Raw genomic sequence first — 15,056 nt, 5'->3', positions numbered from 1 at the left:
TGGTGAACTACACATTCCCGGGCCTTACTGACGTTTCCATTAACAAAATGGAATGAAGACCTATGCTTACTTCTGTACCTCAAGCTCCAAGACATTTCCGTTGCGTGGGTAATTTAATAAGGTGTAAAACCGAGCCTGGTCGTAACTCAATAGTAAACATTCACCATGCCAAACTGCCTGGAAGACGGCTGGATTCTTCCACTGATTGACGAATCAGGATTGTCAATACCTTTGCGACTCATTTTATATTTCGTCGGATTACTGTGGTGTCTGGTCGGCATCGCCATCATCGTGGAAGTCCCCCTCGCCGCGATAGAGGTGATAACAAGCATATCAAAAACTGAACTAAAAGCAGACCCGGATAACCCCGGCAAGTTTAAGAAAGTCCAAATACCATACTGGAACGGCGCTGTCGCCAATATGACGTTAATCGCCTTTGGAACCGCAATACCCAAAATAATGCTAGCCACGATTGAGATAATAGCTAGTGAATTCTACTCAGGAGAACTCGGAACAGCGACCATCGTGGGATCGTCCGCGTTTAGTCTTCTCTTCATAACAGGTGTTTGTATCATGGTCATACCGTCACCAAAGACACGATACATTAAGAAAGCTAAACCCTATTTCATATTAGTATTGGTTTTCTCACTATTTGCATATTTGTGGGTTTTTATTAGTTTAACAGTAATCTCACCCCAGGTCATTGAACTCTGGGAGGCGTTTCTAACTTTGACTCTGTACCCCGTTCTCGTTTTATTGGTCTATATTATTGACAACAAATACAGACGCAAGAAGGTATCCAAAACGCAGCATTGGTTAATACAGCCTACAGGTGAGATAAGCCATTTGTTGTATTGTAAAGCAAGATTATGCTCTATTTTTAAATATATTACTGCTGCTGTTGTTATTTTACTAGGGGTGCTAGTTGGGAAGTCTGTTCGTAAGTCCCTACTTAATACAACAACAAAATTAATTATTTTTCACCATAGATTTTTTCAGGGTCTATGATTTTCTCGCATGCGCATTCGCCAGGTGATGACCGACTAATACAGATAACCACATAATAATTGTATATGTGTATTTGCAATGATTGCACCAAACTAATACACGTCAAATTTGAAATAAGTTTTGTTGAAACTAAATATACTAATGGCGATAAAAAAGAAGGTAGCTCCGTGATATAGTCTAATACGAAACTTCACCACATTGCCACATAACATAACAGTAATGTTAAGATACACAGATGAACATCTCGATATTAGCGTAGTAGTGCCTTAACAGTAACACATGTTACTATAGAATACTTTTATTTATCTGGAATTAATTTTCGCTGAAAACACTTTTTTAAGCGTTTTGTATGGAATTTATTTTTCACTGATTTTTGAAAAGCTGAATGTAAAACATAGAAAAAATATATATTCGCTGGATTAAATTTTCAGTGAATCATCCCTTCAGCGAAAATAGGGAAATTAATTCCAAGCGAAAATAAAGTATTCCACAGCATTTAATTTGTCAGTACGAACACTTGAACCTTGTACCGTATGTGAATTTAGACCGAGGATTTAATGGCAGGGGTCTGTGAGTTGTGGCTGAGACGAACATAGGTCACATGAAATACCTCAAACTTTCAGTAATTTTTCACGTATTATAGGTTTCGTTGTCCATTTCAAGAAATACTAATACAACAAGTAACCTGTAGAATACTGTGTGGGTAATATTTTTGTATTGATTTTTGTTGCATTTGCAGCAAATAGTTACCAAACAATGAGAAATCTATAGGATTGAATATACCCCACAGCTGGCTTCACATGCATTGTTCATAGTTCATATGGTGCTTACACCAGGATTTAATTACAGCACCTAGGCGGTATGTGGTTACAGCTTAATGTTCCGAGTAATCGCAAGAAATTGACATGACAATAGGAATTCATTAAAGACTGGCACTCCCATGTAATTAACAGCGAGTGAAATTCCTAAGATTGAAACATATATTTTGAAGTCACTGATGTAGGCAACGAATAACTGCAAGTTGACATAAAGACGAGGTACTAGTAGTTTATTTAAAAAATGTTTTCAGTGATAATGAAGTATTATGACAGATACCCTCCCCGTGGCTTTCATTGCGTATGGAAGTTATTTTCACGAGTGATGCGGTGTATCCTGCTGCCATACTTTCACGAGCGAAGCCACGGGGAGGGTGTGGGGTTCTGTTATTATACATATGTCCCATATTTGATTATTTCATATTAAAAAAAGAACGTGCAACAAACCGGGATAGAAATTTAGGTCGGGGAACCCAATTGCCCATTAATATGCTCCAAGACAGTGCTGCGACCTAGCAACGCTTGTCAGTGTAGAACGCGTGTCGCTGTACGTGTGAAAATAAAATAATCAGACGTCTAATTTGAGTCATTGTCCGAATAAATATTAAACTCGTGGATGTTTAAGCGAGGTGGTCGTAGCGCAGCGCGTGTTCGAATTTCATGTAAATAAACAATGTATTTTACACGCGTTATATACGTCGCTATGAGTCCCGTATCGAACAGGACGCGACACGACGACTGTCGCCCTTTGGGTCCACGACAGAACCAGAACTTAAACTGGGCGACTACGATACACGGTTTATGTTGAAGTTAAAAGTTCCTCCACAGATCTGTGCATTGGCAAACATGCCGTGCAACTGCGATACTCCATGCTCCACTGACGGAATGACTTTCGTTGACATCGGTCGTCGCTGACTCGTGAGTAGCCCTGCGTACAGTGCTGTGTGTACGGGGACGCGTTCGGTTGGTAGATGTCCCCACATCTATCAACTGAACGCGTCTTCGTACACACAGCACTGTACGCAGGGCTAACTCGTGAGCTGCACACTACAACTTCGTTTGTGATGTTGCTTGCTGGTCGTGGATAGACTGAGTCTTGGTTACCGGTTAAATGTTGCTAATTTGGCGTTGGTAATCTTTATTTGGAACTGAGTAACGCCGCAACGTCGCCAGCAGAAACCTCATGGTATATCGCAATCTGATTAACATCTGATGTAGTGTACGGGCTTTAATTATTTTGGCTATAAACTTATTTTAATTTTATTTTTTATTACTTTTGTTATTAATGCCCTTTTATTTTATTTTATTTTATTTTATTTTATTATTTTACTTTGATTTTGATTTTGTGATTTTTTTAATTCCGCCCTACCTACATCTGAGCCGATGCCTATGTAACGAGATTTCAACGAGACCCACTATCGACGATTTTAGTCAACGAATCATAGACCTCCTTCTATAGCGCACATGATGACGTCACCGGGCGGAGTCGGGTGGCAAACACTCAAATAAAATGGCGGATTATACCGACGTTAGCGACCGAGAATAACACGGCTTTACGGTAAGTTTATCATTGTCAAATGCAACGAAAGTCATTTTTATGTTAATATTGTGGCTCGAATGGTTCGACTTTAGATCGTTATTTTGCATAGTTATTCTGGGAGTGACGATTTTGTTTCCACCGTTTCGACCGAACACCGTGACCAGTGTCTTTTTCCAGTCGCCTGCCCTGTAGCCCTGCGTACAGTGCTGTGTGTACGGGACGCGTTCAGTTGATAGATGTCCCCACCACAGCCCTGCGTACCTCCATAGACAAAGTACGGGACTTTGAAAAATATAATTTTTTTAATGAAATAGCATGCCCAGGTACCAAAAATGGTGATCGATCACCAGATATATCCAGAACTCCCAGTTCGGAGTCCAATTGTGGATGAAATCGGCTACTTTGACCTAAAAACAAACACATTCTCTTGCGTGAATGAAATTAAAAATGTACCTACGCGTTTACATTTTGTCCGTTTTTACTAGTCGCATTTTAAAGACATTTCAGTTTCAGATAACTTTGTAATGGTTGTTACGGATAACTCTCGTCATTTCAACCGATTTCGGCTGGGAAACTACTTATTTTTAACTTGCGCACCAATTACGGTGCGCTCCCTCCCGGACTTTGTCTATGGAGGTACGCAGGGCTGTGGTGGGGACATCTATCAACCGAACGCGTCCCGTACACACAGCACTGTACGCAGGGCTACCTGCCCTGGAGACGGGTGATGTTTTGTTGAAGATCGGGCCAACATCGTCTACGGTATTGAAGCCGTAGCTGTAAATATTCATCAAATTGTATCATCATTTTGTACATTATGCAATAACTCTTTATTAAAGTAATTGAGCTGATTTGGACTGGAATAAAATATTTTTTATTTGGAACACATCGCAATTGATCAGGAAATATTTGTTTGCTCCAATTTTCTGCGTCGATGCCGTGGGCCGGTGACCATTATACAATTTAAAATCAGTTTGCATTGTTTACTATAGCTGTTTACAGTGTTCTAATCATTACGATTTACTTATTTTTTTGCTTCCATTCTAGTTAATTATGCTCAGTGATGTAAAATTGAAGCGATGACTGAATGAACAAACCTTGGCTGGCGAAGATGTATCTGGAAGTGTACACATTTGTTGGAAGTGAAAAAAATATTCAATGTAATGACAAAAATTGTAAAATGCTGAGGAATTTCTTTTGCAAATAAAAATATACTAGCAATTTTCTATTAATGGTTTATTCAAGTGGGCAAAATATAATGTACAGAAAGATTGCCCGTAGAGTATCGCTACACTGAAAAGTAAGCAACCGACAGCCTGTATAAAAGGGGGGCTGTGATTGGCTGTTACTTACGCGAGATTTGAACGGGACTTATATTGGCGTCGGATCAGATGTAGGTAGGGCAGAATTAAAAAAAAATCAAAGTAAAATAATAAAATAAAAGGGCATTAATAACAAAAGTAATAAAAAATAAAATTAAAATAAGTTCATAGCCAAAATAATTAAAGCCCGTACACTACATCAGATTTTAATCAGATTGGGTATATCGATGTTGATGGTTGCGGCTCCATATTAATCGGAGATTTTACTGCGGGTCCAGGCAGCGGGTGGATCTTCCGAGAGTCCTTCAAGATTTATAAAACTCAGTTTCCAGGTGGTCAACAAACAGTAAGTTCTCCCAATCCTAGTATTCTATGTGATGTGCATCTAACATGCCAAAAATGCTGGTGAACGATTTGAACCTGACAAAAATACTTGAAATAGATACCAGGAAGGGGAGGGGGGTAAAAGAAAAGTTATATAACATTTTATTATTCAATAGTTTATTAAAATACATAAGTTTGTCCAACTCCCTGTGATACAACACCTCAGACATAGCTCATTGTACTCGGCTTGAGTGTGGGCAAAAAGTTACTATTTGAATTTTTGATATCTTTTTTCATTAATGAGAAAGTTGACCCCGAGTAACTGTTCAATAGGAATGGCTTTTTAACTCTTCTGTGATTTTTTTTGGCTTGGCTGATTTTGTTCATACTTGACAGGCAGGTCGTACCATCACTAATTGGAAAAACAATCCTGACCCATCGCTACCATGGCAACAGCCAAAATCTGTTTTTTGAATACTTTCGCCAAATTTATTGCCTCCTACCAGTCTTGTAATAGCAGTGCCCAAATGATCATGCCTTTTATTCTGGCTACGTTGCGCACTGGTAAGAGATCACCAGCGCCGACATTGTTACCACTGTCAACGTAATCCCAACACAACTTTGAACTTTGAATAAAATGTAAATGCTGCCTCCAATCTAGAAAATACTATCGCAAAACGGTTGGAAATAATACATTTAACGGCTGAATACGTTCTAACAACAAAATAAAGTGACTTCTAATGACTGCCATGTTATTTTGCGAACCTCGTATAAGGTGCCCGGTTTTAGTTATAAACAGACGTTAGCTTCACGTTCATGTCCTACCATGATAACAGCCGAAAACATATTGCTTGTTTTTTGCCGGTTTTCATTGGCAACCGAAGTATTTTTATTTTGTAAACAAATTTTCGTCTGCTATTTTTATTCAGTTCAAATCGTTCAGCAACATTTTTGGCATATTAGGTGTACATCACATGGAATACTACGATTGAGAGAACTTGATGTATGTTGACTGAGTTTTATCATAGTACGAAGTACCAGGAGGTTTCTGCTAGCGACGTTGCGACGTTACCCAGTTCCATATAAAGATTACCAACGTCAAATGAGCAACATTTGACTGGTAATCAAGATTCATTTAATCCATGGCTAACAAGCAACATCACAAGCGAAGTTGTAGCATGCAGTACTAGTAAGTCATCCCGTCAGTGGAGTACCACAGTAACACGGCATGTTTGGCATCAGCATTGTATTCAAGCGAATCACGTGGTGTGCCGTTCTCGTTCAAACCCGGGATTCGATCAATAGGGGAGTCCCAGTAAAAAAAAAACACATTGCAAATCATGCAAGTTCAACATTTTCAAACCAATATACTAAAACAGAAATGCTCAGAGATGCAAAAGAAGGATAGATATTACTTTTCACTATACACATCTCTGTTGATACTATCCCTCACATATTCTACTCCCAATTACTCCTGCGTAAAATGGACTAGCCTCTTTTCATGTTGACATTCAGAGTAAAATCATGTGACAGGCTGTTAAAATTGGCTGTTGCATACTCTTTCGCCGGTCTGGAAAATGTGTTTAATTAGCTCACATTCAAGCAACAATGCAGATTTCCCAGTGGGAGTGAGACTATTCGACTCTGCCACTAAAAAATAGGGGTGTTTTATGCAAAAAAAGAATAACCCTGGAATACACACAATATACTGAATTTCGGAACAAATCGTGCATTACTTACAGCAGCAGAATACCACAGAAATATCAGACGAAACATGAAAACACTATATATTGTATTTCAGCCTGAAATTCAAGGAATTAACCCCATATGTGCATCCATTTCCCACCTTGGTATCACCCACCCCTGAAAACAAACTCTTAATACCACGCTGAAGCGTTTGGTAATAACCATTCCCTAAAGCAATGTAGAACGTGTAATAGAAACCCGCCACCATGGCGACAACTTTGTGTTTGGGTGTGTATGCCTCGAGGTCACGTGGAGACATAATATCATTAAATATCTACGAGGGGTGATCGATAAGTACTCAGGCTTCCTCATAAAACGTTACAGAAGGAAGATTTTTCTTACACTATTTGTCCCCTCTAAGTTCAATGCACTTTGTCCATCGATGTTCCCGTTTTCCTATTCCATGCTGGAAGAAGGTTTCATCTTTATCCTTTAGATAGGCCCCAACAGCCTGGATGACGTCATCACCAGTCTCAAAACGGTGACCACGCAAGTGGGACTTCAGTTTCAGTTCTCGTAGGGCTTCATTGCCGGCTGTAATTCGATGATATACGTGTATACACGGTTACTAAAAAAGTAACCGTGGTGTATATTATGTGTCATTATCATGAATAATTTGCAGATTCTGTTATTTAAAATAACGTAGCTATAATAACGTTGTTTGATTAATCCAATAAATATCGATTTAAACACACACACGCACTTTAGGAAACCACTTTCAAACACTAATATAACTCCCAGCGACAACGAAACCTGTGTAATTTATTACAACAGCCGTGCATATAATGTATCCACAGAGTCCTCTAAATCATTTAGTAGTAAACAGAATATTCTTCATCAATCACCCTAACTATATGCATGCCATGTGACGTGGTTTTGCGGTTAGCGTGTTCTAGTCGCATCAAGGTGGCTTGTGAATTCGTTTCCTGTAGCCAATTGCTTACTAGACAATGTACATTAAAGTCAATTCTGCCCACACTGAATTAAGGCATATATACAACGTAGAATTCTATACGTCGTAAAAACAAGCTACTCTCTGATTGGTCTGACTATTATGTATTAGGGCTTAGTAGCCAATCATGCACTATTTTTTAAATAATGGCGTCGTTGATGGGTATCTCGACTATCACTATTGTGCTGGTAATGGTGTTCAATTTAGGCTGAAACATGTATGGTTATCAGCTAAAAAAAATCGATACGGTTTGATTAAAATAAAATTAACGTATCTATGTGTTTCTTTTCAGTTGACAAAAATGGTGATCCCCTCACTACTAGCAGCGTCAATGCACGCAGTATTGCCAGTGTTATTAAAGATGCAGGTGGTTCCCGGCGGACTGTAGAAGAGGCTGCTGCCATAGCAACGGTAAAAGCAAATGCACATATAAGGAGGTCAGCTGCATGGTATTACGTTGGGGCGACACGAAACGTCACCGGAAGTGAAAGGTTGATACCACAAGTCAAGCCTAAAAGCAATGTAAGTCAAATGATTTATACAAGACCGATAGTACCCTTTCGCATAGACTCCTTTAATTTGGGTATGTGCGATTAATACCTCAACCCTCACCCCAGTAGGCGCGGGCGCATGATTTATATGTTGATCACACGAACTTAATCACTTAATCACTAGGTCAAACTCTTTAGATCTTGAAGGTAACAAAATGGGATGGGAAAATTACAGGGGTAATGGAATTTGTGGAGTCTGCAATCAGGGCAAAGAAGACATTTACCACTTTCTTTATCTTTGTACGTCATCTAATCATATTAGAAAGGAATTTTACTTAGCATTAGAAACCTCACTAAGAAACAATGTTGAATCTTCATCACTAATGAATAGTTTTCTTTCAGGGGGGTTGAATTATAGGTTCAATTTCCTTTTTGGTAATACACTATGGAACATAAATGAAAATGTGGGAAATACCTCATCAGCTTTAATTAGGAAATATGTAACTGATTTATGGCAATATAGAAAAGAAATGATGAATGTAATTTAAATATATGTATTACTGTTTTCATGCTGCCGATACAAAGGTTGAATAAACATTATTATTATTATTATAGGGCGGTAGTCGTCGCGCCGCGCATGCGCGAGATATGGGTCTCGTATAAACAAAAATAGTGATTTTGACTGTTGCGCACATAAACTGAGAAGTTACCAAGTTTTAATTAGGTATTTTTTTTGATGTTTGGAAGGTATCGAAGAAGTTGCCGGCGGTAATTAGTGCAAGTGGTGCCCAGGGCACAACTTGTATTCGTGATTTCATTAGATAAGCGCATTGCATTATTAGAAAATCAATGTTTATCAACACTAATGTCGCCCATGCGCGGCTCGACGACTACCGCCCTTTTATGACTGTACACAATCTCAACGAAACACAAGGAAACATGTTTTATTAAATTAAACACTATAACGTCAATATAACTATGGCTTGTGCATTTTGCAGACCAATATAACAGGGGAAGGACTCGGAGAAGGTCCGTTTGACGGATCTGTCGTCGAATTCTCGTCTCCTGTGTATGCCATCCATGAACACGAAAAACGGGTCTCTCTTAAGATCTTAAGGAAAGGAAACAATGATAAAGTGATTTTATTTAGGTAAGCCTGTGTATAGACATGACAATTTAGCCATAAGTACACTATGTCACTCAATGACTAACATTACATTACATCACATCATGATGTCTCGTTATCCTCGTCGGGATTTAGATTGAAAATACAATATCACGTTATAATTGTGAATATTTATTTTAAAACCATCTGGAACTAATCAATATGAAGTATCGATTCAAAGTGGATGCGCTCTTCTTCAAATCTGATTTTATCAATAGAAATTATATTTCCTGCTGATCACCATTGCGCATTATTGCGTCCTTTAGCTAATGATTATCGTGTTATTTCAGCTAATTTAGCTAATCTTATGTAGCTAGTTTCTCACAGTGAGATTGTTGTATTCTGTTAAAAAAAAACTAAGGTTATGTTACTTCGTACATTTAGCTTTTAAATGTATTAGCTTTTACAGTATTCAACACAAGATATATCTAAAATATATTCTACAGTTTAAAGGGCGGTGGTCGTCGCGCTGCGCATGTGTGACATTTGTGTTCAAGACATTGATTTTCCAACTCTCCAATGCGCTCTTCTAATGGAAATCATAATATGAGGTTTGACCTGGGTGCGACTTGCGCTAATTACCGCCGATGACTCCGTTCGATACCTTCCAAAAAAAAAACCTAATCAAAGCTTGGTAACGTCTCAGTTTGTACTCGTTGATCTGCGCAACAGTCAAAGTCGCCATCTGTGTTTATATGAGACCCTGGACTTGCTTGCTTGCTTGTCTGTTGAGATTTCGATGACAAATTCTGCAAGCAAGTTCAATGAGACCCATATATCTCACGCATGCGTGGCCCAACGACTGTCACCTTCTAAGGAAACAACAATGATACCTGAATAGTGAGAAAAAATGAAATCTATTTCATGTCTACTTTTCGAATGTATGATCGTTCTGCATGTGACTATTAAGAATACATGTAATATGTTGCCATTACTTTTAGGTTCGAAACGATCAGTGGCACGGCGGAAGCCGGTGTAGATTTTGTTGCTCGTCGAGGGGTACTTATTATGGAAGCAGGGCAGCGTTCATTAAACCTGGATATCGAGATAATTGATGACAATACTTGTGAACCGAATGAATCTTTTTATGTCAAACTGTGTCACAACGACGATAGTAACAGTGATGTTAAGCTAGGCAAACAAAATATCACCGAAATTAAAATAATGGACAACGATGGTAAGTTGAATTCACGCCCTCTAGTGTCGGGAACGTACTACCCATATACTTTACAAAAAAAAGAACCAAAGAGCTGTAAAGCTAGTATTGTTTAAGCATATAATATTGTAATATTCCATTTCTTTATACCAATATGCCATGTTCAGGTTACGGACTTCTAGAGTTTGACAAGCCTACATATTTATTCAAAGAAAACATTGGAATTGCTCAATTACCTATCATGAGAAAAAGTGGCGCTAAAGGTAGAGTAAGTGTAAAGTGGAGGACGACAGACAAAACAGCAATTCATCGTAAAGATTACGAAGGCGGAGAAGGGGAGGTGGTATTTGAACACGGCGAAACAAAGAAGATGCTTCACATTCGTATCATTGATGATCAACAGTACGAGAAAGACGAAAAGTTCGAAGTGGAGCTAAGTGCGCCTCGTGGGGGCGCTGGACTTGGAAAGGTTTTCCGTACAACCGTAACAATACTTAACGATGACGGTGAGCCAGACTAGAACACAATATTGATATTCCTACAATGCCACTATTTGTAGTTTACAGTTGGCGTTGATATTTTCACATATTCAATCTCATTTATGTTTTTTTTGTTCTAACCGTCTTCAGAATACAGGGATTTAGTGGACAAAGTGGTGGATCTGACAAATCTAAATTTAGACCGCCTGAAGCTGGGAACCTCAACATGGGGAGAGCAATTCAGACGTGCCATGCATGTCAATGGTGGGAATACAGAGAATGCGACTCCACTCGATTACATAATGCATTTTGTTTCATTTTTCTGGAAGGTAAACTACCAAATTATTATATAGTACATATTTTCACCAAATCAACAAATTACAAAAAAAAAAAAAAAAAAAATGAAATGGCGGAGTGGTCGCGAATTCGTTATTCAGAAACCTGTCGGATCAAATCGAGATGTTATCGATGTGGGTACTCACTTGGATTTTTGGTGGGAGTTGTTGGACCCGATAATGTAATAATTACCGATAATTTGACAGGATTTAACCGATATTGTAACAAAAACCGGCCATGTAACAATTCGCTACCAATAATGTAATAAAAAAAGCAACCGATATTATAACGCCAATAATGGATTAAATTTGGCCCGTTTTGAGACCCGCGGTTAATGATACACTATCAGGAATTTATTGAATTATCGTAATCAACAGAAGTGCTCCGTCGCTAGATGAAAGCTAGACACAATAAGATCGACATTGGAGGAGCTTTTTGTCTCCAAAGTTGGTGTTTTACACCAAAAATGGTCTATTTTTTCTAAAACGGCAAAAAATCATAAAACTGGGGGTCACTCGATTTGTACGATCATGATTATGGCGTGTTTGCTCTGAGCAAAACACGTTACACGTGATTAAACGAAACAAACCGAACGCACGAATCCAATCTCATATACTAGCATACTACAAGTTCAGGCCTTTCGTGTTCTTTTTCATAGGTGCTAGGAGCGTGTGTTCCACCTCCATCTTTTCTCAACACAAATGGCATTATCTCACTTATAACAGGCTTGGTCTTAGTTGGTATCGTCATGGCAACGCTGGTCGACATGACGAAGACATTTGGATGTATGGTTGGGCTCAATGATTCAGTCACTGCAGTCACATTCACATCAGTCTTCATATCGTTGGGTACAAGTGTACCTGACTTAATGGCCAATAGACTAGCAGCGAAAAGTGATAAATATGCGGATTCTTCTATTGGCGTTACCATGGGCAACAGTGCAGTTATGGTGTATCTCGGTCTTGGTCTGCCGTGGCTGTTGTCATCAATCTACTGGACATCTAAGGTTAGACTAATCAACGTAATCCAGTCGTGACCTTTTTCGTAATTGCTATAATAAATGCTTGACGCCCACGCCTGATTATTGTCGAATGGTTATAGAGCGCCACTATCGGTACGAATGTCGACCTTACTTTATATCGAAAATTACGTAATGTACGAGTAACGTAGAACTCATAACGAACAATTATATCCATTTTCTTTACAGGGCCGATATTTTGAGATTCCCATCGATACATTAATAGTGAGCATCCCAGTCTATTGTATGTTCGCTATCATATGCATTGGTATACTTGTACTAAGAAGGCTACTACCTGCATGCGGCAATGCTGAGCTCGGTGGACCCGCTGTGCCTAAACTGATATCTGGCCTCATACTCATAATACTGTGGTTGATGTTTGTCATATTTACTGCACTTTATGCCGATGGGGTATTTTCTTTTATTTCCACTTAGATATTCCAAAGCTCCCAATATTATTTATAACGGGAGATGTGTGCAATGTTAAATATAGTGAATTAGGTTTTGTATTGTCGTCGAATTCACCAACATCTCAAACAGAATTGGTCAACATTTACTGTGGCAGCGAAGAGATGTTTCAGTGTTGTTTTGTAATTTATTGATATAATAATAAATTAAACATAACCGTTGTTGAGTAGAAACATGACTGTGCTCGCATTTGTCTATTGGTACACGGTGTTACACATTACATTTTCAGGATGCCACATGAACGTACCCACGTTCTCAGTGGTGGATTGATATAAATAAATTATATTATACTCTATATTCAGTAGTCGGTCGTAGTGGTCGTTTGTTGTGCTTTCGTGTCTGCTATTACGTACAAATGTAGTGATTTTTAATAAGCAGTTCGACAAGGACAAGTAACGTAAATGAAAGCAATAAAACGTACAACGTTAAGCTTTGGGACCCTGCAAGTAGGCCAGTCTCACTGGTTCTCACCACAATGGGTTACGATCCCCCCTACCAGCCCCAAAACAGAAATAAAACACACAACAAAGTTTAAAAACTACGTGATAATACTATCAGTTGATTTATTCGTGATGACAAGTGGAATGACAGTAGGCGGGTTCAGTGTGTGAAAAAACAATGTTTTATTTGAGATTTGACAGTCACCCGTGACACGACGTGGCGGAGCGTACTCAGGCCACCCAACGTAGCTAACTGGAAGCTTGGTGTTTATAGCACCTTACCAGCAAAATGTGTGCAGAGAACAAAAAAGCAAACACTGTGAAAACCACCATTGCCACATAATGGTGTGAACTAGTCACGTGACATCAGAACAGCGAAACGAGACGGCCAGCCTTAAGATATCAAAAATATCCGATTATGCATTCATGTTTGTCAGACAATCTTTGCTTCATATATGTACTGGTTCAAAGCGTTTTCTCCTATTCGGACAGAAAGTGGCTACATACTTTGTCAAATTGTAACCTTCAAACCCAAGCTCTGATGATTTGTTGTTTGGTATTCCCTAACAGTACGCTGTTCTTACAATTCACGCCATCTGCATGGTGACGACGTGCTTTGATGGCGTCAATAGACGCAAGAGATGCTGATCATCATCATAATCATCACCATCACCACCATCATCATCAGCAGCAGCGGCAGCAGCCTAAATACGACGAAGCTGGCCCTCTCTTATCAGCCCTTATTTAAGCTAAATGTGTTTTCAAACAAGTACCTGTAGGTGGGAAATTTCTGTATAATACAGGTCTAGTTACATGTTCTTTTTCGTTGGTGAAACCTGCATACTGTAACACCCCCGGCGTCACGCAAAATAATCGACCGAGAACCAAATCTAACAATATGAACTTTCATGGGATCATTATTCAATGCTTTATATGATAATGATCTTTATTGCAGTTCAATGCCCATGACCCAAAAATACAGATTGCATAAACAACAAATGAATAAAACATACTGTAAAGTCACTCAATGTTTTTGTAAATTTCATATCTTAGTTTTAAGGGATGATACAAATAAGTAGCTATGGATTGTAGTATGTTACTATCAAACATCTTCATCAATTCCACAAACTTATTATATGAAGGCAATGTAAAATAGTCTCTGAGAATGTATTTTCCGTAATAACCTAAAAAAATGGACAAACTAATTGTAAATGTTTATAAACTAACTGATGTCCGTAGCCTGATAATCTAAGATTGAATGGCAATTGCACATTACATACACCCTAACCAATGTCCCTGGCATAGTAATCTAAGATTGAATGGCAATTGTACATTACATACACCCTAACCAATGTCCCTGGTATGGTAATCTAAGATTGAATGGCAATTGCACATTACATAAACCCTAACCAATGTCCCTGGTATGGTAATCTAAGATTGAATGGTAATTGTACATTACATACAGCCTAACCAACGTCTCTGGTATGGTAATCTAAGATTGAATGGCAATTGCACATTACATACACCCTAACCAATGTTCCTGGTATGGTAATCTAAGAGTGAATGGCAATTGCACATTACATACACCCTAACCAATGTTCCTGGTATGATAATCTAAGAGTGAATGGCAATTGTACATTACATACACCCTAACCAATGTCCCTGGTATGGCAATCTAAGATTGAATGGCAATTGTACATTACATACACCCTAACCAATGTCCCTGGTATGGTAATCTAAGATTGAATGGCAATTGCACATTACATAAACCCTAACCAATGTCCCTGGTATGGTAA

The 15,056-nt window shown here is 38.7% G+C and overlaps 1 protein-coding gene and 1 long non-coding RNA gene across 2 annotated transcripts; both read left to right on the top strand.

The window, feature by feature from the left end:
• Window positions 1–165: 165 nt before the first annotated feature.
• On the top strand, window positions 166–12,998 carry LOC102808529 (sodium/calcium exchanger 3-like). Its single transcript, XM_078010457.2, has 8 exons — window positions 166–832; window positions 8,000–8,229; window positions 9,197–9,348; window positions 10,305–10,540; window positions 10,687–11,025; window positions 11,149–11,327; window positions 11,993–12,340; window positions 12,542–12,998. Exons 1-8 carry the CDS (start codon window positions 166–168, stop codon window positions 12,785–12,787), a joined length of 2,397 nt encoding a protein of 798 aa, XP_077866583.1. The 3' UTR covers window positions 12,788–12,998.
• On the top strand, window positions 3,174–4,584 carry LOC146742212 (uncharacterized). The gene is made up of 2 exons (XR_014929832.1): window positions 3,174–3,381; window positions 4,411–4,584. It is a non-coding gene; the product is annotated as an uncharacterized LOC146742212 (long non-coding RNA).
• Window positions 12,999–15,056: the final 2,058 nt, after the last annotated feature.

This window comes from Saccoglossus kowalevskii, chromosome 6 (assembly GCF_978046115.1).
Source record: "Saccoglossus kowalevskii chromosome 6, keSacKowa6.1, whole genome shotgun sequence".
Classification (NCBI taxonomy): Eukaryota; Metazoa; Hemichordata; class Enteropneusta; family Harrimaniidae; genus Saccoglossus; species Saccoglossus kowalevskii.
This window is presented reverse-complemented; position numbering and strand designations above follow the sequence as displayed.

Coding starts and splice junctions, on each gene's coding strand:
- LOC102808529 (XM_078010457.2), top strand. CDS start 166: ATGCCAAACTGCCTGGAAGACGGCTGGATTCTTCCACTGATTGACGAA. Junction 833..7,999: donor TTGGTTAATACAGCCTACAG/GTGAGATAAGCC, acceptor GTTTCTTTTCAG/TTGACAAAAATGGTGATCCC. Junction 11,026..11,148: donor AACAATACTTAACGATGACG/GTGAGCCAGACT, acceptor AACCGTCTTCAG/AATACAGGGATTTAGTGGAC.